This window comes from Dermacentor albipictus, chromosome 6, assembly GCF_038994185.2.
Source record: "Dermacentor albipictus isolate Rhodes 1998 colony chromosome 6, USDA_Dalb.pri_finalv2, whole genome shotgun sequence".
In the NCBI taxonomy this organism is placed as follows: domain Eukaryota; kingdom Metazoa; phylum Arthropoda; class Arachnida; order Ixodida; family Ixodidae; genus Dermacentor; species Dermacentor albipictus.
Window position 1 is genome coordinate 78,008,949 of NC_091826.1, and position 27,979 is coordinate 78,036,927.

At 48.6% G+C, this 27,979-nt stretch overlaps 1 protein-coding gene across 11 annotated transcripts in view; it reads right to left on the reverse strand.

Moving 5' to 3' along the window:
* HUWE1 (HECT, UBA and WWE domain containing E3 ubiquitin protein ligase 1) overlaps positions 1-27,979 on the reverse strand; it is a 182,475-nt gene that overhangs the window by 68,035 nt on the left and 86,461 nt on the right. For all 11 annotated transcript variants that reach the window (XM_070540895.1, XM_070540904.1, XM_070540900.1 and 8 more), the window contains 17 exons: positions 27,436-27,612; positions 26,916-27,008; positions 25,613-25,855; positions 23,368-23,508; positions 21,523-21,653; positions 19,983-20,064; positions 18,300-18,967; positions 16,670-16,910; positions 14,886-15,048; positions 14,007-14,177; positions 9,515-9,882; positions 9,197-9,349; positions 7,442-7,603; positions 5,404-5,788; positions 4,327-4,416; positions 1,515-1,570; positions 813-891 (listed from right to left, as the gene is read on the reverse strand). In XM_070540895.1, coding sequence (XP_070396996.1) covers positions 813-891; positions 1,515-1,570; positions 4,327-4,416; positions 5,404-5,788; positions 7,442-7,603; positions 9,197-9,349; positions 9,515-9,882; positions 14,007-14,177; positions 14,886-15,048; positions 16,670-16,910; positions 18,300-18,967; positions 19,983-20,064; positions 21,523-21,653; positions 23,368-23,508; positions 25,613-25,855; positions 26,916-27,008; positions 27,436-27,612 — 3,403 coding nt within the window. The remainder of the gene's footprint in view (positions 1-812; positions 892-1,514; positions 1,571-4,326; positions 4,417-5,403; positions 5,789-7,441; positions 7,604-9,196; positions 9,350-9,514; positions 9,883-14,006; positions 14,178-14,885; positions 15,049-16,669; positions 16,911-18,299; positions 18,968-19,982; positions 20,065-21,522; positions 21,654-23,367; positions 23,509-25,612; positions 25,856-26,915; positions 27,009-27,435; positions 27,613-27,979) is intronic.

Sequence of the window (27,979 nt, forward strand, 5' to 3'; positions counted from 1 at the left end):
CCAGACCCGGCCAATGGGGCGGCTCATAGAACGCACGTGACGGAGCAAGCCAATCGGCGGCTGCGACAAGCAGCTCCGCGACCTTCAGACTTTTTGCTTTTTTATGCTTGCCCTTCTCTCTATCAGGAAATGAAAGAGAGGAGTCAAAAGGCGAAGAGGCGCGCTTTTCAACGGTACCAGCATGGCCGCGCCGCGTACTGCCGTTCCGGAGCTAGGGACGCTCGAAAACCGCGACTTTTCCACCGATTTTCACGAAATTTTCGCTGTATTGCCTTATGTATATATTTATTTATGGTACTTAGCAGTCGTTTTCAGCGGAAATACTTGGAAAACTTATAGAAAAGGGGTCAAAGGTTCGAAATCTGCAACTTTCTAAAAAGTGATTTTTGGGTCGTTTTTCCGGAGTTGATCCCCGCGTCCCCCCTTAACTGGAGCCAAATTAGCAGAAGCCTACCGTACGACAAAGATGAGTTCGGCAAGCTAAGTCTGTCTCCATCTATCGTGAACAAAACTATAAACGTGCCATGAAAAGCCATAGTTAATTATTGCAAAACCTTCACTTTAGACAACAAAGTTTTTCTACCCCAATCAAGTTGACAAATGTCTTCAGTTTCTCCCTTAACAATACAAACTTATCAAGTGCAAGGCATTCTTTCCAGCTGTGGGACCCTCACACAAGCACATGGAATGAAGAGCAAGATCAAACAAGCATTTTGGCAAGCAGCTGCGCGATTCAGCAAAAGCAGAGGTGGGAGCCAAGCAGTGAGGGAGGGAAAGAACAAGATGCCAGAGCAAGGTGCTCTCATATTCACCAAGGACGGGTGCATTTTCGGGGTCCCTGTCCAGCAGGGCATCCACAATGCCCACCAGGTCCACACCATCAGCCTCATTCTGCAAAGCACACATGAAGGAGCACGTCAGTCAAGAGTGAAAAGAATGGCATTCTGCAGGAACAACAGACACAAAGATGCACCAACATCCAGCCTTGAACGCACACTAAAATCATGGCTGGCATAATGTAACAATTCTCTTACAATGCTATTCTGTCAGTAGCTTGAGCAGCGCTCCGTTTACACTGATGGTTATTTGTGAGCTTTTATGGCGCAAGGGCCAGGGATGGCCAAAGAGCATCAAGAAATGGTCTTTAGTCGTTGGTGCGGCCACTGACCACAGGCACATGTAAAATGGCTGTATACGGGCCTAAAAACAGCCGCTGCAATTACACAGATGGGCCAGCCTTGAACAATGAACAAAGAATGAAATTGCTATTGCCTCAGCCATATGCTTATCCTTACTGCATGCTAGCTAACCTGTGCCATCCCCACAAGGTGTATGCACAATGCTGATTAGCTAGCATGTCTCAATGCTGGAAGTTGGAAGTGGTGGGGGGGGAACAGCACTGCGATTGTAATGGCGCGTTGTAGCACAATACTAAAGCTCTGTTATGTGTCCACCCACTATTTAGTGCAAGAAAGACACGAAATCGTGATGGCATCATCAGAAAGGCTGCTCACCAGAACAGTGCCGCTGTCACTGCAGACGACAACTGCTTCCTCGGGGACGGCGTGGGCTGCACGAACAATGAACACATCAACAAGGTTGAAAATTATCACAATAGAGCCAAGAAAACATGAGCACATTACCACTTCTGTTTAGGCATAGCAGATAAGATGAGCCCACAAAGAATGCTGCTTGAACCTATGTCTCCCCCCGATACACATGAATTGTCAATTTACAGGTTCAAGGCAGATACTAGTTGAACACGCCACATTTAGTTCATGTGCATTGAATTGCATCTTTATGCTACAGTAAAACCTCATTAATTCATATTTCATGGGACCGACAAAACAACTTTCAAATTAACCGAATGTTGAATTATGAAGGGTATCAAGAAAACAAACAAATGCTCACTACATCAACATGCTTTTATTTAGTAAATTAATGAGCAAATCCTGTTTCTATTTTGCACAAAAGCAGTGCAGAAGGTGCAATTTTTGTCATCTCGTGGCTAATTGGCTCTGGAAACGGCAAATACCTCGTAAATTCCTTCGCAGCGCGGCCCTTCCGAGTTCTGAAGGCATGTGGCTGGCATGCACCAATTCAAAACGAAATTACTGTTTGCCGCAACCACTATGGACGTAACTGTGGTGACTAACAGTGGGACCATGGATGGCGACTACACAATTACGAAGGCACATGGCTAATGCAGTGTTATGCGCAGCGGTAAAATAAAAAATGCTTCTATACAAAGAAGCTTGAGAACAAGGACTGCGGAAAGGGTGATGGAACGAAAAATGTTAGGCGTAACATTAAGAGACAATAAGAGAGTGGTGTGGATCAGAAAGCAAACGCGAATAGCCCGCACTACAATAGACATTAGGAGCTAAAAATGCAGCTAGGCAGGCCATGTAGTCCGTACGGTGGGTAACCAGGGGACCATTAGGGTTACAGAATGGGTGCCAAGAGAAGGGAAGCGCAGTTGAGGATGGCAGAAAACTAGGTGGGATGATGAAACTGGGAAATTTGTCGGTGGAAATTGGAGTTGGCTAGCACAAGACCGGGGTAATTGGAGATCGCATGGAGAGGCCTCCTTCCTGCAGTGGACATAAAAATAGGCTGATGACGATGACGAAAATTCGCTGTCGTTCACGTACGATTTCCACTTGATGACTATGGCGATGCAGGCTTCATCGTTTCGCATCAGTTGGATGCTAGAACCATTTTAGCTGTTTTGCGTGGCACAATCGCGGTGTCCGAAATAACCAATGCACCGTCAAACATGTCAGAATTAACGAGCTTCATTGCATTGCATTGAATAATGCATACGTCTGCGGGGACCAGAGGACGAGTTCGAATTATCCTATTTTCCAAATTGACGAGGGTCAAATTGACGAGGTTTCACTGCATAATGAAACTGTTCTTGCACTTTTTTTTATGTGTCGCAATAGTTCCACTACAGTTGACTGCAACGTTTCGGTGGACTTAGTTTGCATTTTCTGCTTTTCTCGCTCATTTATAGCCCAACCCACCTGGCTTCACCTATGAAAAATTGGACAATGAAGCCAGAGAGGGCATAAACAAAATGGATATGTTACATTTAAATTAAATGTAAAAATAGGGTAGAGGGCTGCCTTCAACCACCATGGCCAAAAGCGGCACTGGCTAACACTCACAAGGCCAATATTTAGGGCTGTGCGAATATCAAAATCTTCTAATATGAATTGAATACGAATAATTATCGAATATCGAATCGAATACTGAATAATGACATTCACATGCATTTATTACCAAAATGGTTTATATTAAGATGTTGTAATATTGCAATTACATCGTCATTGGTAAAAAAATTGAACTTGTAAGCCATTATACTAAAAGATTGTATATTTGGCTCATGTTAGCTTTGGAAGACTTGATAATTTCTGCTAGTTATCTGTTCTCACCAACTTGTGGCTTATTATACTGCACGAATTTTCCGTTAACTCAGAGGCATTTGACCTGTACCAGTCGTCACATCGCATTTGATGTCAAGCAATAAGCTCAGGATTGGGGGTGGAACCTGCAAAAGAGTGCACCCTCGCGGTCCGCAAACCCGTGAGCCTTGAAACCGAGAGGCTGGCTTTCCTGCACAGCTTGGACGTCCAGCGGCTAAGCCCGTTTTACGGGCAAAATATCACTAGCAGCATGAAATTATTGCAAAATTCACCACAACATCAGGCACACTTTCTTAGATTAGATGGAAATAAACGCTAAGAACCAGGTTTGCTCCAGCACAGACTGCAATATATTCGACTTGTTTCAAATATTCGTATCCAATTTAATATTCAAAAATTTACAAATCTAGTTTTCGAGTCAAACACGAATATTAAAAGACATTCGTCAAGATTCGAAATTTTCGAATATTTGCACACCCCAAATCTTGCACAGACACACACATACACACAGTAAACTGAAGAAATTGGACAGCTGCCACTGACGCTGAATTGGTAAAGCACAGTACATGGAATTGAAAGATGTGGGGTCGGCTCTCGCCTGAAGCAAGTTATATTTTTGTACAATTTCATATTCCTTTAAATTAGTGTACGTAACTAAAAACGGTTAGTTTCCTCTGTGCTTTCTCTGGTCTGATTGTTTCTTTGTATGGCTGCGACTAAAAAAAAAATAAGGCTCCACAAATCCACTTATTCTCCCTGTCTTGACATAGTTGCCTCCCTTCCATTACAAAGTTTGAATGTTTCGTCAGTTAGCCTGGCCTCAAAATGACAAGGTGGACTGAAAATGGCAGAGCAAGAGAAAAACTAAAAACAATAGTCTCCCAACACAACTCACATTCGCTGTCAGTGTTGTCGTCTACTGTAACATCTCCATAGGCATTTGTGGCCTCCGAAGAACTCATCTCAGCATTTCGACCCCCAACAGCTGCAACAAAAAAAAAAAAAAGAGGGTGGGAAAGGGGAGGAAGTTCTAGTTCACCACCACATTCACGACTTCACGAAACAGCCCGCAGAGGCAAGAAGTTTTAGGGGAGTTTTTTTACATGTGGAGTCGGCCACAAAAGTTTACACGATACGAAATTTGCAGAAAACGAAGTGAATTCGGGCAAAACCTGAGAGCATAGTCTTGACTTCAAAGTTTCAGCTTGCATTAGCTTTTGCGACGTACTCAGCAACCTGCTAAACGAGAACAGATCCAATTAGCCTGAACAAATCAGAAATTCACACTTGTCCTGAAAAACCTGCGTTCAGTAAACTTTCGTGGCTGACTGTACGTACCAGCTAAGCATTTACTGTGTAGTGCAGCTCCCTCCTTCATGTAGTGTACCCACACGGCACAGGCATGACACAATGAAAGACATCAGCCTCCTCTCCATTCCCTTGGCAAGTTTTACAGCTGGCAGTCAGGCTGTCCTAACCAAGCATATGCTGTTGCCATTGTGCAACTCGTATTCCGGCACACCGTTGCTTTGTTTCATCACCCTTTTTCAAGTGCACGTGTGCTTCTACAGTGTGAAAACATGCGCAGGCCTGTCCCACTCTCCTTAGAAGGCCCGTGCAACACGAGTAGCACGGCCATGCAAGTGTGTTAAAGTGGGCTGGTGGGTGCATGTGGTAGCATGTAAAACAGCGCAAAAGGATGAGACGTAATGCCTACAACAGCAGTGCCTACGCCATCTACACTAGAAATACCATATTAGCAATGTTGAATTTCCTTCAAAGCATGGCCATAAAAGCCTCACTGCACACGGTTTGCAGTGCAGTTTTTCTTGATGTGCAATGCCTTCCACAGAACAACTACTTTATGCATTATAAGTACACCTTATGGACTTAAGGGTATGTCAATTCGAGGTTCGAAGATTTTTGCTACCAGATGTCATACCGATGTGCCACCGACTCCAAGACAACTCACGGTCAAGAGGCGGTGGCCCGTCGTCGCCCTCTCGGTGCTCCTCGTCGCCGACTCGTGCGTGCACTTCCTCCTCGTCCTCCCTCCCCTCGTCGTGAGAGGCCAAAAGAAGCGGTGTGCGGGAGGAACTCCCCGCTGCGCCCCCAGGTCCACCGGCCCCGCCGGGCCCTGCCCCTCCGCTCTGCGAAGAGCCCGTCCCCTTTCGCCCACCTCGGGGGTGCCCACTTCCAGGAGCTGCCTGCGAGGGCAGGTTGACTATGCGAGACAGGGTCTCCAGGGGTTTCAGGGCCGAGTTGACTGTGGCAGCCATGTGCGGTGAGGAGAGATCCAGGTTGTGCGGAATGCGTGCCAGGTCTGTCACCAGGCCTCGGCGTAGCAGCACCCGCACCTGACAGAGGAGGAAGTCAAAACACAATGTCAAGCCAAACTGCAACTAAAGCAGTTCTAATATTATATGCAGTTAAACATCAATATAACGAACTTCAATATTATGAAATTCTCGCTATAACGAAGTATTCAACTTTTCATAACCTCTTGTCCACAGAACACATGTATTTAGAACCTCAATATAAAAAAGTACGTTTCATGCAATTTCCATGTAACAAAATTTAACTGCCACCTAAAAGGAATTCTAAGACAATAAATGAAAACTTCCACAGATGCAGGTAATCAAATGATTGAATTACAAGGAGCTGTTTGCAAACTCTCATGCTGCACCGGAGAAGAGCGACTGCGGGAGAGGAGCCGCGTCATGTTCCGTATAAAGTTCAAATGCAATAAGACCCCATCGCATCCCGCGCACTGTGTGCTTTAGGTGTGAGCGAAAGCAGAGTGTGATGGTGAAGCAAGAAAGGTGGTGGCTTCACAAGTGCCACCTCCCCGCGCGAGCATAGGAAAAGCGGGGGAGGGGAGCGAGCTGGCGTTAACACAATCAAGTGCCCGAGAGGGGGCGGGGCAAGCTGGTGTGCGTCTCGGCTGTGGCTGTGCATGGCTGCAAGCGCAGCTGAGCGCATGCACAGCCATGCCGAGACGGCGTGGCATCGTGTAAGCTGTCTTCACGTGCGTTTTGGTATTGCAGGTTGCGTAATCTGGAGTTTCAGCGTGCCGTTGGAGCGAGAGGCAGACAAATGATTCGCTCTCTTTGCCAGTGCTTTTCGTGTTAGTGTCCTCCCAGTGCAGGCGATGCTATCAGTCGCAGGGCAGAGTGCATGCAAATGCCTGGCTTGGCTTCGTTTAGTTCGTACCGTTGATGTGAAGATATCGTCAACGTGGAATAAAACTGCATCATTCGTCGCCGAGTGCCAAATTCATCAAAGTGAATTGCTTTCTCAAATTTGCTCTTTTTCAATTGCCCGATAATTTGGAAAGTTTTGCAGCCCCTTTCCGTGTAAGAAAAATCGATCGGCGACTGTACTAATTTGCATAAGAGGTTGAATTTCAATTGACCAAAATTTCGATATAACGAAGCAAATTGTCGATTTTACACACTTTGTTATATTGAGGTTAAACAAGTAGCTGCAGCCTGTTAAGTAGCGTAGATACTGTGGCCACCGCAGGGTGCTACAACTGCAATGTAGGCGCCAAAACCATATTTAGTGGCACCTACATTAACACCCAAGATGAAATTTGAACTGCACACCACGGTGATGTTCAATAGGTAGGGTGCTGTAGGCCCGCCCTGCTCCACCACAGCCTTCGCAGTGAAAGGCATCGAAGATAGAGCCGGAGCACCACGAAGGGGATCACGGGCAATCTTGACCAATAACTGCGCTTCTGCTGAAAGCATTGAAGTACTTTTTGTGGCAAAGTATTTCTGAAATGGTCCATTTTAACTTCAAATGCATTTCTCGACATCGATATAAAGTGATTTGGGGCCCCTTTAAAGAAATTCTCTAAATCAAGAAAAATTTTAAAGTCCAATGCCCCGATAGGCAATGACGTGGACTACCAATCTGCCCCAGTGAAAGTCCAGCTGACAAAGTGGCTCGAAACCCATTCCGCTCGACAGAACACCTCAGTTGCAAAAGGCAGCGGCGCTCACCATGTTATTCATGCTAGCATGAAGCTGCCGGAAAGAGGAGGCAGCCTGGGCAGGCGGACACGACTCGATCATGGTGCCAACCAGACCGGTCAGCGCTTGGATGCGGGCATGCTTCTCCGCCGTCTCGGGTAGCGCAAGTGCTCGCTGCAGGGCTGCCTTCACCTGGAGTAAGAACAAGCAATTTCAGGGTCGGCACTGGCAACTGGCAAGTCTACCCGGCCCTCTCGAGAACGGCCGGAAAACGAGAGGCCACATCGTCACCGTGCTGACAGGTCACATAGCATGTTTTCTTTCTCTGAACATTCAAAACAACCCGAGCCTTTCGCTAAGGCATCTCGTTCGGCTGGTTGGTGGGACACTGCAAGTACTATACCCAAGGAATGACGTGCAACAGGGAAACTTTGAAGTAGAACACTCTATATGTGCATTTACTTTAGAGTGCCATGTTCCTACGTATCTGGTCACTATAAGTGGTATGAACACTGACATAAATGAGCAAGAAAACATTACAGCTGTTTCACGTAAACTGGCAATTGGTGGAAATGAAGGTATGCGCACTAGTTAGTTCTACATTGACACATTTCATTTAGTGGGTATTGTATATAAAGCATAAACAAATAAAAGGACAGAGGCAAGCAGGAGTACGTGCAGCGCTGTGTCCGATCTCCATCTCTCCTCTGTACTTGGCTGTTCCTGCCGTACGTACAATATTTATACGAAATCTAGGCTGGCCTTGATTCTAAGCCGACCCCCAAATGTGCGAAGCCAGAAAAAGGAAAAACTTGCCTCGAAGGTAGGCCAAACAGAAAAGTGAGGACAGTGTTCACAAAATGAAAACAGCATTTACTTAATATGAATATGCCAAGCTCTACATCATTGCTGCTTGTCTCATCGCTATCTTCCTTATTGCTGTTTTCTCCTTGTCGCAGCACATGCAACAAGCGTCCCCCATTGCCCCCTCCAACAATACACTCTTTTCTCACAGATGCTGAAGTCCTGTACGGCATGAACGTTTGACGATGCCTCTGTGGCTAGCATTACTTTTTGTTTAAAAGCAGCACTATAGTGGCATCACCCATTTGGTATCATTACAATAATGCCATGCCGTATGCCAATATGACACAAGTCAGAATGGAGACGTAGTTCATTTGGTTCATTACTTCAGTAGGCTACTAGCATGGCTAGTCACAGCTGCGGTATTGGCTTTTCTAGATGGCCTTCACTATGCACCATATTTATAATTTTCAATCAAAAATTGGTGCAATCCTCTAATCTAAGCAGACCCCAGAGTATGGCATATTATTTGAAATAAAAAAAAAAGCTAATGACCTAGATTCAAATAAATACAGTACTTGCAATGGGCATTCAACTTCTAGGCCCGAAGCTCCAGCTGTGTTACCACAAAAACAAATTCAATACAACATCTTCGTTGATGCTGATCATTTTTTGTCGCATTTGCATAGTCTACACAGCAATGAGATCATACAACCATGCATGCTCACGAAATAGTATTTTACAGGCACAGGTTTGAATGAAGCATACAAGACAAAATCCCATGCTTGCAGCCAAACCTATCATTGTGGTAACTGAATCTTGGAGCAGGCAAATGTAGCTAGAATGAGATGTGGCACTATAAAGAACTTTCTTTTTTTAGGTCAGGGCAAATGGGTGCACATTACAATTGAGGGTGCGTTACAATCGACTAAATGCGGTAGTTGGAAGTCTGCAACATTGAAGAGGCCAAAAAGTTAGCACCTCGATGACAAGGGTGGTCTGCGTGTCAGGAGAGTGGTTGGCCGAGGCCAAGGCAGCCACCAGGACTCTGGCCAAGGCGGGGCTATCCTTGTCGCCCGCTTTCTGGCACTGGGGAAGCAGGTGGTCCAGCAAGAAGCCCAGGGCGCTGATCTCCTGCACGAGAATGGACACTACTGCTTCACCTTTCTTGGTACTGCATCAAGGAACACTTTATCATCTAGCCTCTTTGGCAACACCATGAAACTGCCTCGATGCTTCATTTTAGAACTGCACAAAAGACTGTCAACCAAACAGGTACAGGATGGATGGACCACTCACCTCCGGTACAAGCTCCGTCTGGCCTGCAGAGTAGACGTGCTCGGCGACCATCCGGGCACACGGGGCATACGAGCGCACCAGCTCGGCTAGAAGCCGGCATACGGCCGATTTGGGCAGCAGGGGCAGGCTCTTGTCCTCCTTCGGGGCCGGGCCAAAAGGGCGGCTTCCCCCCGCAGGCCCCACGCCCTTGTCCTCCACTCCCCCGGACGGGTCCAGGTTGGGTACGGGCTCTTCGTCCAGCAGGTCGGCGCTACTGGCCTCGCGCACGAGGTCAGCAGGGACAGTGCCACCTGCTCCTCCCCCTCCCACTCCTCCATTGGAGGAAGAGGGCGGGCTCCCATTGGAGTCAGATGCCACATCTGCTTGACCTGCAGGAAAGCCCATCGCACAGGGCAAGCTGCTACAGCCAACTGAACATTCAGAAGATGCAAACAGAACCAGACGCAGAACGAAGAGCGAGGCAAAGGAGAACTACAGGTGCCACATCTGGAAACCGTCAAACTTCAAAATTACAGTTAAAAGAAGCTCTAAGGGACCGTGAAAATATGTGCGAATCGTCACAAGTTAACCACAGGGCTCAAGTTGTGGGCTCACAGTACGTCTCCGCGCACGGCGTCGCCAAGTGGCCCCCGAGAAGTGGAGCCTCACGACGCTGCACGACGGCGCACGGCGATAGACCCACCGCAGGTTCGAGCACCGAGCCGAAAGACCTGGACGGCTCTGGCCGTACGCATGGGCGCTCTCCCAGGAACACACGGCGTCCAGGACAGTTAAGGCGTTTATTGATCACCAATGGCCAACATGTACCAGACTGCACCCAAACACACGGAGTACACTCGGCGCCCGCGGTTCCCGATGGCGAGGAAGGCGGGTTACACGCCGCGTCGAACAATGGTTTACGCGCGCGGGCCGAAATGCGTTCGCAAACGCTACCTAGCGCTTCCCGTCACCGACAATGGTCTGCGACGGTTCGGACACGCAATATGTGACGCACTGAGCGCCTGCGACTACCGCAAGGGCGGAACGCAAAGCCACTCAGCAAGTCACACTTACGCAAGCTAACAAAGCACGTGAACGTCCCCAGGCCGGGGCGTTGGGGACACAAATAGCTGGTCGTTCACGTACCTTGCAGCTTGCCTCTCGTGACCGGCGCTCGTCCCTGTCGCAGCACCACTCTCCCGCGCACCGCGATCGTCCCCCGTCGGGGCTTCTTCCCTACGTCACGCCCCACGACCCAATCGCAGGGCCGCGTAGCATGACGTCGCGGGACGCGGCCGCGGCGCCCGGGGAAAACGGCGCGCGGGTCGAGGGGCAGGCATTTGGGAGAGGTTTTCCTCGCAATGGCGAATAAGTCCGGAGCCTTAGGCACAGCAACGGCTGCGCCCCGGTAGACCGAAGGAACTCCCACATCCCTCTCCCCTTAAATGTCCCTACCAGCTGAGAAATAAGCCGGCGGCATGTAACACAAAGGAAAAGTCCCCTGTATCAGCCAGCACTAGATATTGCAAGGACGGCTAACCTCCTGCCTCCGTTCCAGCCCTTAAACACATATTAAAGAAAACGAGAACAATGTAATCAGGGCAGATACACTAATAGCATAGATATTTAACACGTACAACAAACCCAGTGAAAATCGCGCACAACCATATAACTCAAAGGAAAAACTGTACAGCACACTGCCCCAGAATACCCCCAGAATAAATGTAATATCTGCTACACGAACACACACACACACGCACAGAGACACACACTCGCAAATAAACACTAAAAAAAAAAGTTAAAGAACCCCAGGCAGGTGGGCGCCGTCCGCGGCTGCGTCCGTTAGAGTCAGCGTGTGCCCCTAATGAGGATAGGGCACTGGGTGCTGGCACCTCTCCACTCTGCGCTGCGCGGGCCATGCCTTCACCGAATGGGGACGTATCAGAGGGGTGCCGATACACCCTCCTGGCACGTCCAGGTGGCCACACTCCGTGTTTTTGGACTGGTCTCCGTAGCTGTAGAGGGGCGCTTGGTGCCCTCATTCTTTTGTTGTCTCGTCTTTGAGACTCGCCGCGTAAGTGTCCGGAAAGCGGGGGCGTGCGACCACGGGAGCGTCAGATGAGGGGAAGGTTTGAGACATTGGACGCCTCAGACATTGGTGTTGCCTGCGCCCGAATCCGTTGCAAGCCCTAAGGGCACGTGTCGCGGGTGCCTCGTGTGGACGCGTGCAAAAGGGGACGAAAACCACGTCCAGCTGGCTTTTACCATCGCTGCTACCCCTCTCGCCTCAGACACTGGTGTTGCCTGCGCCCGAATCCGTTGCAAGCCCTAAGGGCACGTGTCGCGGGTGCCTCGTGTGTGCGCGTACGAAAACCACGTCCAGCTGGCTTCGCGACCCTCCATCCTGTGCCCCCCCATCTCTGCTCGCTCCTTCTTGAAAAACGACTGTCGTCAGCATTTACTACTCCTGCTGGCACTGCTGCTGCCGGTGCCCGGAACTGACTTCCCGCTGTCATTCTGTCTCGACAGTCGCCTTCGTCGGTAGCTTCGAGTTGCAGCGCACTCGCGCTCAAGATGGACAAGCCGTCTGCCCTTGTCGCACCTAGGAGCCGCCGCCGCAGCCGACACCGGCGCTGGGTGGCACAGCCAGGCGCTCCAGCCACAAGGAAACTCCCTGCTCCAACGACTGTCCCGCCTGCCACAGCTTGGGGCGGCGTGGACATATCACACGCATCTGGTAGGTTTGCGCCAACTAAGCTTTCACTCCGTGTTTCGTGCTCTGGGAGTTGAGCTGTGCCTCCACGCTCGACACCAGCATCGGCTGAGTAATCGAACAGGGCGACATTCGCGAGAGTCGTCAACAATGACGACTCCTTGAAGCTGGAAAACATGGCACGGCCGGCCGATCAAGCGGGTCTCCGGCTCGTTACGCACCGCAGCAATGCAAAGGCAGTTACTGCCCCACGTTGGGCGCCAAAATGTGGGCTCACAGTACGTCTCCGCGCACGGCGTCGCCAAGTGGCCCCCGAGAAGTGGAGCCTCACGACGCGGCACGACGGCGCACGGCGATAGACCCACCGCAGGTTCGAGCACCGAGCCGAAAGACCTGGACGGCTCTGGCCGTACGCATGGGCGCTCTCCCAGGAACACACGGCGTCCAGGACAGTTAAGGCGTTTATTGATCACCAATGGCCAACATGTACCAGACTGCACCCAAACACACGGAGTACACTCGGCGCCCGCGGTTCCCGATGGCGAGGAAGGCGGGTTACACGCCGCGTCGAACAATGGTTTACGCGCGCGGGCCGAAATGCGTTCGCAAACGCTACCTAGCGCTTCCCGTCACCGACAATGGTCTGCGACGGTTCGGACACGCAATATGTGACGCACTGAGCGCCTGCGACTACCGCAAGGGCGGAACGCAAAGCCACTCAGCAAGTCACACTTACGCAAGCTAACAAAGCACGTGAACGTCCCCAGGCCGGGGCGTTGGGGACACAAATAGCTGGTCGTTCACGTACCTTGCAGCTTGCCTCTCGTGACCGGCGCTCGTCCCTGTCGCAGCACCACTCTCCCGCGCACCGCGATCGTCCCCCGTCGGGGCTTCTTCCCTACGTCACGCCCCACGACCCAATCGCAGGGCCGCGTAGCATGACGTCGCGGGACGCGGCCGCGGCGCCCGGGGAAAACGGCGCGCGGGTCGAGGGGCAGGCATTTGGGAGAGGTTTTCCTCGCAATGGCGAATAAGTCCGGAGCCTTAGGCACAGCAACGGCTGCGCCCCGGTAGACCGAAGGAACTCCCACAAAGTGCACTAATATATATGCGACAAAAATAATGACATAGCACTAAAACCAAAAGGCTGCTAAAATAAAAAGAGAAGTTGATTACACTTACCAAGTGTTGCTCAAGGCACTCTTTATCTATTGAATAATTGCTGGTTGCTGGTGCTGTGTAAATCTCTGCAATGTCACAAACGCTGTCATTTTGCCTAGCTTGCTCAAGAATATCCCCAGTGCCCTCATGTTGAAAAAGATGCACCAAAGTATTCGGGGCATTATCAGCAGCTTCATGTCTGAAGTTGGTTCTTGCCATTTCTGGGTAGACTTTCAGGCTGCGCTGGTGTAATGATTTTTGTTTTCTGTTCTTACCGCCCTTCGTCATTGGCTAGGTTGATAGCAAGCCTTCGTCATCTGCACTGCCTGCTCACTGCTTAAGGAATGAACAGAACTGAAGGAAAAGAACTCTCACATAACATGGGCCCAGCAGCCAAACGTTCGGCAAACAACACATAACTGGCGCCTTTGATAAGCAGGGCAGAAACCACGGAAAGGGCAGCGCGGTTAAAAAAAAGCAGAGAAGCAAATAAAGTTGCGACGTAAGGAAGAAAAAAGTGTAGAAGGGGCACAGCTGCGTGACACAAGGAGTGGGGAAGTTTACGGGAGAACATTGAAGAGAAGGCCTTCTGCCCCATTTCAGATAGCTCAGTCAACGATGACGGCAGCAACTACCCACCTTCCTGAGGCGGTGGTGTGGGCAACGGGGTGGGCAGGACATTGAGCAGGTCGCTCATCACCTGGGCAACCACGTCACCCACGGGAGGCGGGCTCGTTGGCCCCTTGGCCGCGACACACTTGAGGATCTGTACAGCGTTGCTGCTCGTGTACCGGCTCTCTTCCTCTTCAGCTGGAAAAGAGTAAAAGACATTGCCTCTTTCAGACACAGTCTACTGTGAACAATGCATACTCAATACATGAGTTGCCCTTAAGGGCAACTGCAAAAGTTGAGTGCGAGCTGCGCAAGTCCACATTTGTAGTTATCGCTGCTCTGATAAAATATGTACAAAACCGCTCGGTGTTTAGCAGTGGAATTCCACAGTCACTGAGGTACCAGGATGTGCGCACTCGTAAGCACTAACAAGAAGAAGAAGAAGTATTTTAATGATTGGAAAATGTAGAGAGGTCGGCCGGATAATGGAGCATCTGGCCTGCTACTCTACGTAAGGGAAGGGGAAGAGGGGAAGAAAAAGGGTCACAATGAGGGATGATAATGGGAGGAACGAGGTGAATGACACATTACACAATTACACATTATGACAATTACACATTACAGGCGTTAGTCCAGGCCCGTGTCACCTAGGAAACGTGAAAGTGCACGCATTGTCTCTGTCGTCTGCCAACTCTGTGGCCACGCGCCTAGCAAGAGGTCCTCCGAAGTGGTCCATTGTATAAATGTTTCAATGTATCTGCCAATGTCAGTCTTTCTCGCGCATACTCAGGGCACACCACGAGCACATGTTCTATAGTCTCTACAGCGCCACACACTGAACAGTCCGTAAGTACTAACAAAGACGTCAGCAAGAGATGGAAGATGAAATAAATAAAAAGTGCTCACCTCTCTTGGACATCGGCAAAAGGGAGATGCGCAGGACGTTGGTGGCCACTCCCTGGAAGAGTTTCGGGTCACGGCAAGCGGCTGGACCCAGCACCCGCAGCACATAGTGCAGCTCCTTGGAGCTCACAGGACTGCCCCCCGCTGTCGCCATGGTGCGTGCAACCTGCAGAAGAGTGGGCACACGGCAGATTCAGTTTGGCTGTTGATCCAGCTTCTGCCTTAACCCTTTGAGGGTCGAATTATTTTGAAAAAAACTTTCCCGGGTGGTCAAATTATTTTTTGCGGATATTGAATGTACAAGATGTATAAAGTCGGGAATAAATAGTAAAAAAAATTAGGGAACAGTATTTTGGTGTCGGCATCACTCAGAACTGCAATATGTTCAATAGTATTTTAGAGTGTGGTACTCCTTGAAACACGAGTCTCCGCGCAGCCGCAGAGAGCGAGAATACCTCATGAGCGGCCGTAATAAACGAGCTAAGAGCCGTGCCAATCAAGATAGAAATCAATTTCCGCCGCCCCTGCGATAGCGTGCCGACAAAGATAAAAATCACGTTTCGCGCGCCTCCGTTGCGGCGGAACCAAAACCGCGAAAGCGCGTTGCCGCTGAGAGCGAGAATACCTCGCGAGCGGCGGTTATAAACAAGCTAAGAGCAGCGCCAATCAAGATAGAAATCAACTTCCACAGCATTTGCAAGAGAGTGCCGACAAAGAGAAAAATGACGTTTCGCGCGCCTCCGTTGCGATCACGCGGCGAAACCGAAACCGCAAAAGGGGTGTGGCCGCAGTCTGCGCGACGCGCTGAAGCTTGAAGTCAGTTCTGTTTATCTCCCCAAGAAGGTAGCACAAATTTCAAACGCTTCTTGTAAGACCTTAGAGGTGGCAGCACCTCCCAGTAAGCGTGCATCGTCATTATGGCGCGAAATTTCAAACGGAGGGTCCAAACCGTACCCGTACGGCTAAGACCTTGCAGGACAGAAAACCGCTGCCGTACATGTACGGCAAAAACCTTCAAAGGGTTAAACAGCCCCCAGAAAATGGCTTCTCGCTCACTTAGAGATGCACAAGGGGGTGACCGTAGTAAAACGTCAACACAGCAATAAGTCGGGATTCTCTGCTATGTTTATGTGCAGTCGAGCAGCTTATGTACGGCGAACGCAGTGCACAGTGGCCATAACAAAGTGACGAGGCCGACAGCGGAGGAGGAGTGGAGAGGAAATGGCTTGCGCATGCGCTGAGTTGCCAGCGACCACCCACGGTCGGCTGAACATGGCTTGAACAATGGAGCGAATTTTGCAGCTCGAAGCACTGAAGTGCGGAAAGAAAAAAACAAAACAAAGAACGAAGGTTCAGGGAAAGAAGGATCAATGCAAGCACACGAGTTAACCAACTCGCTGAAACTGCTATTCTGAACGTTGGACCACGCTGTACATCATCGCCACAGATTTGTACAGCCTGAAGCAGTGCAACCAAATCTGATGCCCAAGCCTCTGCGCCTTGCAGAGTATTAGGTATATCCGATTCACAGTCTGCACTTTCTGAACTAGTTCAGGAGGTGCTGTGCTCCTCTATTTGTTATGCCATTCGTTCAGCACAGTGCACCACTCATGTAAGACAGTTCACAGAATTCCCTGCACTTGCCAGAGAGGTAAGTGCACGGATCGTGCCGGTGATGCCATGCCGGTTCGGCATGAACTCGCAGGTACTAGGTCCATGAATTGAATGGACCTATAAGTAGCCAGCCGTGCGCTGACCGGAACATCACAGCTGTCAGCAGTCATTACCTTGTCCATGGCGTGTGCCAGGGTGGGCGGCTCTTCGACCACGTGTCGCACCAGCAGCGAGGCGAGCGAGGCAAATCCCGAGAAGGCCGATGCCTGGGTGAGCCCCAGCAGCAGACGAGGCCCCCCCAGGGCGGCAAATGCCTGCGCAGCTTCGTGGCACCGCGTCAGCCGCAGAGACAACCGCAGCACCCCGTGCAGCGTGTCAGGCTCCACGGGGATGCTGAGCAGGCCAACGCAGGACCTGCGCACGTACATCCGGGACGAAACTTAGCTAGAGCACAACCAAACAACGTCGCAGTGCTAGGCATCGGTGCTCAACTGTTTTCTAGCCTAGTTGAAAGCGTAGGGTTTCTAAAAAAATTTCTAGAGGGAACATTGGCACCGTGATCATCTAGATACCAGGAGAATGATGGTTACCTACATAGATTTGTCATCTTAGACCTAGTTTCAGTGCATAATTGTAGACCTAATGCCTCAAACCACAAAATGTTTCAGTTATCAGAACAAGATCATCTGCATCAATAAAGTGTTGATGCAAGACCCACAGGCTTTTTTGGAAATTTCTTACATAACTCATCATCGAAAAGAACATACCATATCCGTAGCACGACTGATGCTGGAACATCTATTTTCCTACGCTTGTCCCTAGCACACTTCGCGCATAGGAACTAATTTCTAGGGGTGTGCAAACAGCAATTTGCCAGACTGAATCGAATATTGAATATCCTTCAAGCAGTTTTCAAATAATAAGCAGCCATTTTCACAATTAATGGAAAACAGTATTAAAATCATAGTGCTCATAAGCTTAGCAACTTTCTGTCATTACACTGCTCATTATCAAGCATTGTTTGTCAGAATGCTTGAATGGAGCATTAGTAACAATTAAGCAGTTTGTCTGCACATACAGGGCTTCTCAGAGAGTGCAAAGGATCCCTGTAACAAGGCCTATTCTACTATGTAACCCGTTGCAAAATGCAAGTTCTCAAGTCTAATATGTATGTTGTGCTCGCAGGGATGACAATTATCTTACTTTTGCTCCAATCTAATGTTTTATTGGCCACAACTAAGATTTTAAAATATTGAAAAACTATTCTAAAAATATTTCTGTTTACAAAGAGTGACTACTCGTTTCAAAGACAATGTAATGGGACGCTGTTCGATTTGCTATCTGAAAGTTCAAAATATTTGCATGGCCCCTATTAATTGCACAACACAATTAAAATCCCAATTTGCTTTGGCGTGACTTGATTGTTCAGCGTCCTTGGTGTGTACAACTGCAGATGCAGCCCCACCCAAACTCCACCTAAAAAACATTAGGAAACAATTGCTTTGTTTCTAGATGAGATCAGCCTAGCCTTTTATAGACAGCTGGATGAATGCGCATACAGCCCACATCAAAATGCCTATGCCCCCATGCAGGCTTGACAGGTGCTTTCATCAAGGAACTCATACAGCACAAATTAGTAAGGCCACTAGGTCACACCAGCTGTGAACAGGCCGGGCACAGGCCACTTCTGCTTAGCCATTGGTATTCAAAGGTTAAAATATTTTTCATGGCTGCCACGAACCTACAAGAGGCGAAAGTTCGAAGATGCATGCAGGATGTCAAGGCCCAAGCAGCCCTACTTACCTGATCAATGTCGAGCACTGGTGTGGACTCAAGCCCTTCACTGTTGTCGGTGTCACGGGTGTTGTTGACGACGCAGACGCATTTCCAGAGTCGGCTCCTGCAGTAGCCACTGCACCCGCTGCATCTGCAGAAGCAGATGACAGTGTTGGCACAGAAGCAGATGCCATGGTGCCTGCAGGGGTGGTGCCTGCAAGGGTGGTAGCTGCAAGGGTGGTAGCTGCAAGGGTGGTGGTGGCAGGCGCGGTGGTGGCAGGCATGGTGGTGGCAGGCGTGGTGGTTGTGGCCGCAGGCATCGTGGCCGCAGGAGTGGTGGCTGCAGGCGTGGTGGCGGGCGGTGCACTGGATGGTGCAGTGGCAGCAGCTCCAGTGCCGGCACTTGTTCCAGCACCGGCATCGCTTGCAGTGGCCGACGAACCAGCTGCCGGCGCACTTGTTGCCGCGGACGGCTTGCCGTCCCAGGCAAGCATGACAGGGCGCCAGTTGCCAGTTTCTTCATTGATCTGCACCATCGTTGAAAACTGCACTGTGTACTTGCGGCGGCCAGCTGTGAAGTGGACGCTGGGTTCAACGGCACAGTACGCATCATCGATGGCTTTGTTGTTGAGAGCCGTGTAGGCGTTCCACCGACCCGTCCGATCGTCAAACCACTTCCACTGTCGTTTTGGCAGCTGCAAATGATGATGCACAAGAAACGATCAACCGTATTAAGTGGACTGAAAAGAAAGTATCAAACAGAAGAAAAACTGCAATGCTGCTTTTAGTCACTGTATGAGTGCCAAATAGTCAGTCACAACTGCAATTACACAAACACACATGATGGATCTAGTAACTGTAGTTTACACCTGCCAGTGAACTAGGATCCGGACACGAACATAAAAATAAGATAAAGTAAAAAGGGTTTGAACTTCACATCAAACCCACCAAGCAGGTACAGTTCTCTATGTCATCCCCTACAAGACTGTAGTAAGCAGCCTTCAGTCCATTTCCAATGCACCTAGTGCTAGGACTAGGACAAAGAAAACCTTGCTAGCCTACAAAATGGAACAGAACAAGTCTCTGCTCAAAAGCAATTGAGCAATGTATTTTCACAACTAAAAGTTAGCGAGGCACTGCCAAGGCCAGGTAAAACATATACAGAATAAAACAGAAGCTCAGAATTAATTCATGCACTTGAAACAGCTACGAGCTCTACAGTACGAGTTTTCTTCATTACAAGATGTCAAGATTCTGATCAAATGATACATTTGCAGTGTAGATAAGACAGCAATGTTAAACATGTTTCAGCTGAGTTCCAACACTTCCAGTTAACAGTGGTTCATTCATACAAAGTTTTAAGTTGCATGCACATGTGTGCTTGCTTGGAGATTAATTAGCGGTACAATGGCAGCTCAAGCCACACTCCACCAATACTCAATGTCTACGAATGTTATCACCAGATATTTTTAATTCTCTGTGTTCGTGGCAAGTTCAAATTTCGTCCAGATAAGCTACCGACTCGACATTGCTCAAAAGCGTTTTAGAAGTAACGGGACTGAATCTAAACAAATAAAACGTGTGCTGACACGTTTTATTTTTGAAATAAAGCATGTGCTGACATGACATTGAAATGTGAAGGTCCGTAACGCATGTACCTGTTATACATGCAGTACATGGCAGCAACCAAGAAGTACTGAGGGTGCCAACCTGAAGCAGAGGTGCTCTCCTCTTGGATGCCACCGACGCCTTCTCGTACAAGTCTATAAGCAGGATCAGAGACACCAGCCACCTGGACCATCGTTCAGGAGAGAAGAAACGTACAGTTGTCAATGCACTATACCACATCCTACCTAGTGATCACAGGGCTTTCTTTTCGTTTGCACTCGCCTCACGAACGTTAAAACCTTAACACTTTCCTGTCCGCAGCTATACCCATCAATAGCTCGTCATCGATGGTTTCAATTTCACGTTTCATCACGCTCAGAGTGGTTTCGGACAGCTAGCGTCATCCAGTGAGTGCATAAAAGAGGAACTATTTTTCTGGTTTCACTTTTGCGTTTCCTTTTTTTTTTTCACCATGGGGGGATTTTTAAAGCGCCTTTTAGTCGGGCATGACGAGCGATCGTAGCTTCCGACAAGGCGTCGACGTCGCAAGCAAATGCCCTTCGGAAACGGTGAATTTCCACGAACTCCGACGAGTCTGCATAAGAATTTTTTGATGGCGGTAGCACCAGACTGGGAAGATGATTTTGATTCATCAGACTTCAGCACGGACGGCGAATGTTCATGAAATAGCCCCAGAACGTCAACAGGCATCCACCGGCAGTTTTTATTTTCTACTGCAAACTGTTTCATTGCTGCAGCACTCAGATCTAAAGATGTCTGGTGTGTTCTAAAGGTCACAGTTCTTATCTGCAGGGTGTCAAGATCATTTGGGCAGGATAACTTGCCACTGGCAGTGCAAAAAGTGGAGTTATGCGTGAAAAGGTGGCCAGGAGTGGACCTTGGAATTGCGCTGTTATTATGCTCCACAGTGCCACAGAGCGGTTCGTAAGAACTGCCGCACGAGCATGATAGCCACTAGGACTAACATTTTCCTTTGTATATAAAGGACTTCTACAGATAGAAAGCTTATATTTGCAGGAATGGTATATAGCAGGTATATAGCCTTTTTGTTCAAAATGCATATTTCGAATTTTTTAAATGTTCTTTGGTGCAAAGCAGCATCAATGTTCTCACAGAGTTTTCTGGTGTTCGTAACAAATTTATGAAACAATTTTTTTTTCTAGAGAATTGTTAACAAATGTTCGCTTGAAAATAATGCTATTAGAAAGCGCATTCCTTTTTTACAAATTGATACCATACATTCTAATACCAAGCATTGGCTGAAGCAGTAAAAAAATCATTTACTAGACTACTCAAAAACGACTTATTCTCCCCGTGGACAGGAAAGTGTTAAACCTCCGCTCAAAGTCTACGAGGTTGGCCGGCGTGCAACTGCAAAGACCGACGTGCAATGACTATACCACCTGTAAGAGTTGGTCCTTGGGCATTGAAAACTTTCAACATTCACCAATTTGAAACGATGCAAACACACCCAGCCCCATGCTCTGATTGTCTAATGCGCACGGCTGCTTGATTTCACGTTTTTCATGTGCGCAGGCCTTGACAATTGTTTTGATTGTAGTGCCGTATTCACGACTCCGGTGACTTACGTTACAAGATGTTTATGCGGAAGGGCACCTACTTGGGTGTGGCGGGAGGCTCCTTTGGCAGAGTTGGCAGCACCAGCACCTGCTGGGCGGCATCCACCAGCTGCACCAGAAGGTCCACCAGGCTCTGCTCCTCTAGCAGGGTGGCACACGGCAGGCGCATCTCCTGCCCCACAACACCACAAAACACAACGTTGTAGTTCACCTACAGCAACGTGGAGCTGTCAGACACAGACAGAAGAGAACATCAGGCTCCAACTTTCCACTCTGGGAAGATAAACTACTGACATGAAATTTTTCTGATTACAGTAATTGGAGGCATGTTACTTATGACAATTGGCTGGGCCTTAGATTTGGGTGCACCTACCGTATTTACACGATTGTAAGTCGACTCGAATGTAAGTCGACCCCCCCATATCGCGTGACCGAAAAAAAAAAAAAAATAAGAGTGCATACCCGAGGGCGCATTCGATAACGAAAATTTATTAGTAGCTGACATGGTCACTGGACTACTCGTCTTCACTAGTGCTGCCATCGTCATCGTTGCTGCGGTCCCACAGCGCGTCGTGGTCCAGCGAAATTTCAAATTTGGCAAACATCTTGCAGAACAGCAGCCCACGCCAAATGCACCTAACCACACGCAGCCGTCAGGGAGGCTCTTTTGACAGGTCCGGTTAGCGTAATTTCGCAGTCTTCTGCCGCCAGCCACTCGTTGTACTCACGGCGGAGCAGAACCTTAAAATTAAGGCGAAGGTCCGGGCTTGTTTCATGACCACGTCGCACTTCACTGGCAGGGACCGATCACGCATTTCAGCGACGTACGCCGCGAGCTTAGCATACAGCTGCGGAAAGCGTCCAGACTTCGGCACGTGGGAAATTTCTCACTTGCCGTCACAGGTGAAAATTTCGCTTCGCTGCAGTCGCCACTCTCGCACCACCCGTTTAGAAACATCGAAATTGCGGCCCGCTGCGCAGCGATTTGTTTCTTCGGCGTAAAGGATGGCAGCCCTCTTGAACGCTGCTGTGAACGAGTCCCGAACGATTAGTGGGCCTGGAGCACTCATGACTACTGGGGAAGCATAGAAGTAGCACGTAGCCGGCAGTCAAGTGGAACGCGTCTAGCCTTTTAACAGAAAAGAGAAACCTGCAAGCGCTGTCTGCTCTTCCATGAACTACCGATGCTCCCCGCAAGCGCCGCCGTTCTGAGGGTAGCGCCGCCGTTCTGAGGGTGCCGCCGCAAATGGGAACAGCGGCGCTTCCATCAACTATCGACACCCCCTCACCCATCATTGTTGCATGCACTGTAAAACTCTCAAAAATGTTGAAAAACCCTTCCGAAAAGCGAACAAACACGCGGGATAGCGAAAAGATACGGGTAGGGCCATAGAGGAACCATAAAATTGTAACTACATTGTAGCTCCCGTTGGTATCGTTTTTTTTGGTGGCGCCATGTTTTGGTTTCGATTGTAAGTCGACCCCCCAACTTCAGACTTTCAAATTTAAAAAAAGGGGTCGACTTACAATCGTGTAAATACGGTAATTTCCTAAAATTTTAGCCCATAACTGCCCATTTTACATCCTACCTTGGTGGTGAAGCAGCGGACTGACAAGGACTAGGCAAGACAAGAAAACACGACACTCGCTGCACTCCTAACTACTTTTGCATTTTAAATTTGGGGGCATGTTAAAATCAGATAAATGAAGTACGTACTATAACCATTACCAATGCTACATTCAGTACATCATAACAGCTAAGCTGCTGCAACTACAGGAAATCTTTACTCTGAAGGCTCCAGGGAGCAACCTGGTGCGTGTCAGAGGAAGAAGCCTGACTGGCACACAGTGATCACACCCGGGATAGTGCAGGCGATCACCCTCACCTCAAAGAGCAGGGTGAACAGGTGGATGCGGACGGCAGCCATGTTGGCCACGGGAAGTGTGGCAAGTTGGACAGCCTGCTCCGCCTGTGGCAAGTCGTCCCGCAGTGCTATCTCCAGCAGGGAAGTCACAGTAGTCCGAACCTGCCAAAATGGGCATGCAACACACTTGCACGTCACCTTCATGCAGGAAGTCATTTTATAGCAATACAGTAAATTGTTTTGAAAAGCTGCCAGACAGAAACGCTAGGTCACAGTGAACCCGACAGATTATTCTCGTAAAACATTTTTGGCATGTGCGTTTATTAGGCAGAAACTAACCAATTATCAGGGGAGAACTCTTCTACGACTAACCCTAACGCATGCAGATTCACTGGCAGCTGTAGCCACCACCACAATAACGCTAGGCCTAGCTAATTCGACGTTCGCCACCAAGCTTCTTGCTGTTCAGTGGCGTTTTTCCCTAAAACGATTCACCGCTGTTAGCAGTGGCGTCGACTCCGCCTCTGTAATCCTCATCAATGGCTTCGAAACTCGAAAGCACGACGCATCGCATAATGCCCATTCCCGAAAGTCAGGTACGCCTCAATACAGCAGTGTTAAGTGGTGAAGCATACCCAGAGCAGGAAGGGGCAATTGCCACGGGACACAGTATATATTCCTTAATTATACACGCATGCATCTGCCATCTCCTGTCACAGTACAAGCACCGATATACCTAATAAGTGTACTGACAGGCCTTCAGAGCTATTTCGGACGTGCCTGTGGCAATTTGAGCCCTGAGGGGCAGGAAAGACATGCATTTTTTGTTTGTTTTTTTTACTGCCCGATTTTTCAGACATTTTTGCGGTTCCTAGGGATTCTGAAGAAATCAGACATTGACTGTTGCAACATCAAAAATCTTTGCCTTCCCAAAAACAAACTCTTCTGTATGTTGCAACAGCAAAAGTCTTTGCCTACCCAAAAACAAACTCTTCTGTATGTTTTCAGCATTTTTTTTTGTACTGTCTGTTCTTTTGTATGCTTGGCCCACAGCACCTGCCAAACTTCGGATCCCCTACTTCTAAAACTCTATATCTATAAAATCATAAAAAGAGCTTAAATGCATAAACTTTACAGAGAATTCATAAGAGTTGGCAAGTGTGGCTACATTCAAGACAATGCAACATAGCATGTCGAAGCATGGCAGCCCAGCCCAATTTTAGGGCATCCACAAATAGCAAGCAAAATGGTGAAACAGTCGACGTTCACTGAAAACATTTTGCGAGCATTACACATGGCTAGTCCCAGTAACAGCGGATCTGACTCACTGCAAAGTGGTTGAATGCACTGCTAAGTGCTTCATTTCGAGAAGTGGACAGCTTTTGTTTGCCAGAATCATGCATGTCAAAGAGCCTAGTTTTCAGCCTTTTGTAGTCAAACTGCAGCAGCAAACCAACCAGCAACCAACTGACACAAATTAGCAACAGACGAGAGAGGCGACGGGGCACTACCATATGCGAAACAAACTGAACCTGCTCTCAATGAGAGACTGAAGGATTTGGCTCACGAGCAGTATAAGTGCGTGGCTGGAAATAATGATGCCAGTGCGCCACCTGCATTGAACACTACACGTGCACCTCAGGTGCCTGGTGCATGTTGCTTTCTGCCCAATGACACAGGGCAATATTCTTGACATTCCGCCATTTTCTTTGAGGCATGACGTCTACAGTGTGTCGCCAATGGCCCAGGTTTGCTTTTGTAGCATCACATAATCTTCACGTTCTGCCTAAGGAACTGAAATACAAGCAACGAACTTAACATTCGTGATAAAGCAGAACAGTTTTACTCCTCAGTAAAATAATTCTGTCAAAATGCCTCATTTCCATTGTCTGCTGCGTACAAGAAGTCTTCTGCTTCATTAGCCAGGATGCGCGTCTCCCGAGAAACTGAATGAGTCATCATATACCAGCACCAATGTGCTTGTTTTTTGCCTCGAGACAGCAAACGCAACCGACCAGTGGTGATGAGCATGTGTTCTGGACCGAGTTATCACTATCTCGTGAAACACAAGTGACTCAACTTGACTTGGCTGGCTGACAAACCGTGCCACCTGCCATGTGCGCCCAGAATACAGCCTACTGTCACGTGCTCCGAGTGACGTGACATGACAAAGGTTTTTGCCAACCGGTGGTGCTACAATTACATAAGGAAACCTCAACATGGCCCCGATAACCAGGCCTGCTGAAGCTCGTCACTCTGCACGCACCTCCTGGAGTAGGCTGGCAAGCATCTGGTCGCGCCACACGACTCCGTTGCGCGCCACCACAGCACCCAGCAGGTCGCAGACACGGTAGACCGTCTCGGGTAGGGCGTCCAGCAAGCGCAGGCAGCCCGGCAGCATGTTTTCCGTGAAGCGGTCCATCACATGTGGCTCAGCCGGTTCCTCTTCTGGCTGGACCTTTTCATCGTCCTCCTCTTCGTCGCGCATCACTTTGTCACTTTCTTTAGCCTGTATCAAGAAAGAAAGAAAGGGCAGCACGAAACTTGAGCTTTGAGGGGCACTAACAAGATGACAAATTTCACAAACCAGCACGCTTGTAGTCAATCCAGAACTAACGGCAGTCTTTGTTTACTGCAGTGAAATCCCCAACACTCAAATTGATTTGACAGATAATTCACACTGCTCTGTTGGTCCAGGCAAATTTCCATGTATTTGAATAGGGAAAGATGCTTGCGAATTTAAACTCCGAAAATCGTGCAACAGTTGTGTTGAACAACATTTCTCACTCCCATAAACCGCTTTCAGACAAAGCAGAGCCAAAGGCGAAGGGTCGATGCTTTGTTAGCCACCATAATGATGCTGCCGAAAAATGGCAAGGAATGATGTGCAAGAAGCAGAGACCGAATCCAAGCAAGCAGAGCGGCATGCTCCCTCCAAAAAAAGCAGGATGAAAAGGAAAAAGAAAATGAAAGCAAAAAAATCTGAGGGGAATGCTGCTTTCGGCACGTGTCGCATGCTGATGGAGAATAGATGCTATATTTTCTTGTGTATAAAAATAACCCCCAATTACACATCACTGCAAAAATAAAAAACTCGCACACAAAGCCCACAGAATTAACTGCATACAAAGACGCTAAGATCCTTGTAAAAACAGTATCAATTCATGGATGTACAACTCATTCATGTGGTGCCATGAGTGTCGCTCCCCCAACTTCTTGGCAATGCCGATAACCTTGAGCTGCTACGCTACTGTTTTCGGACGCAGCTCATCATGGTCCGAGTTGTCGATCGTAGTGCACACTGCACTCCTGTGAAGCCCCCCTTAAAGGCGAAATTCGCATTGATCGGGCACTATATTTCACGGGTCTGTCCTTAGCTCGAACTATGTTTTTATTCGAATAAGCTTCCAGTCCACTTTGAGTTCAAATTAACGAGATTCCATGGCACAACCTTTACCAGGAGCAGTAAAATTTTCACAACTGCCAAGAATTATAAGCTGAAACGGGAAGGGCACTTGTGTGATACTGCTGATGCGAATGAACGTGAATGTTAGGAAGTTGCTCCTAACCTGTCCTGCCGTGACGTTTTCACCCAAGGACATGGCAATGGCCCGCATCATTTGGTCTTCCTCCGACATCTCCAAGTCAGAACCAGGCAAGTCCTGCAACAAAGATAAAATACGTTTTAAAGAATTAAAATTGCCCGCCAGTCTTTCCTAAGGTAGTTGGATTTGTCAAGCATCAGGAAGCCTGCCGACTTCTTGAAAAACTGCTCATTTTTTAAACCGGCCTGATCTCGGATCTGGAGACAAAATCGTGACTAAGTTTTGTTCAGAAAGGATGGCACTTTGACGTGCTGTTGAGAAAGGGATAAGGGGTTGAGAGTAGGCTCACACAGGGGAAGAGAGTGCTTGCCCTAAGAGGTGATATCTGCGACCAGTATATCAGTGCCCTAACTCCTTAGCAGAATCCAAGATTAAGTTGTACAAGGCATTGGAATTTCCTGTTACTACGGCAAGTGTTAATGATCCCTAAAGAATGGGGCACTTCACAGAAAAATTTCAAAGTCCTGACAGTCGTGCCACTCACCGCCAGTGGCTGTCCAGAGGCACCCGAAGGTGATCCAGCGGCACCTGGGATGACTCCGGATGCACTTGGTGCCAAGGGCGCCGGATGGCTGAGCAGGTAGTCAGTGGCCTGCTCCAGAGAAGCAGAGTGCGCGAGGGCCTCCGTGGCCAGCTCTCGGCAGAAGCCCATGTCCATCAGCTGCAAAGAGTTGTTTGTCGGGACAACACAAACTGCTTAAGGGGGGAGGCGGGGATCAGAATTAACTTTTTTGTTTCTTGACAGAAAGGGCTGAAATTTGGCACACACACTGCACATTGCAATAAAGAGACAAATCTAAAATTTCATTAGGATATCTTAATTAGTTTTTGTTTTATAGGAATTTATAAGTTCCTTGCTTGTGGAAAGCCTGGCACAATAACGAAACATGATAGGGAGCTGAGAATACTTTGCATGTTTGCCCAGATGTCTAATCTACATCAAGACAGTGTTCGATTTTTTTTTTTAGTGCGCTAATAATTTTTTGCTCAACATAACATGCACATGACTGTGCTTCACTGCATGGAGC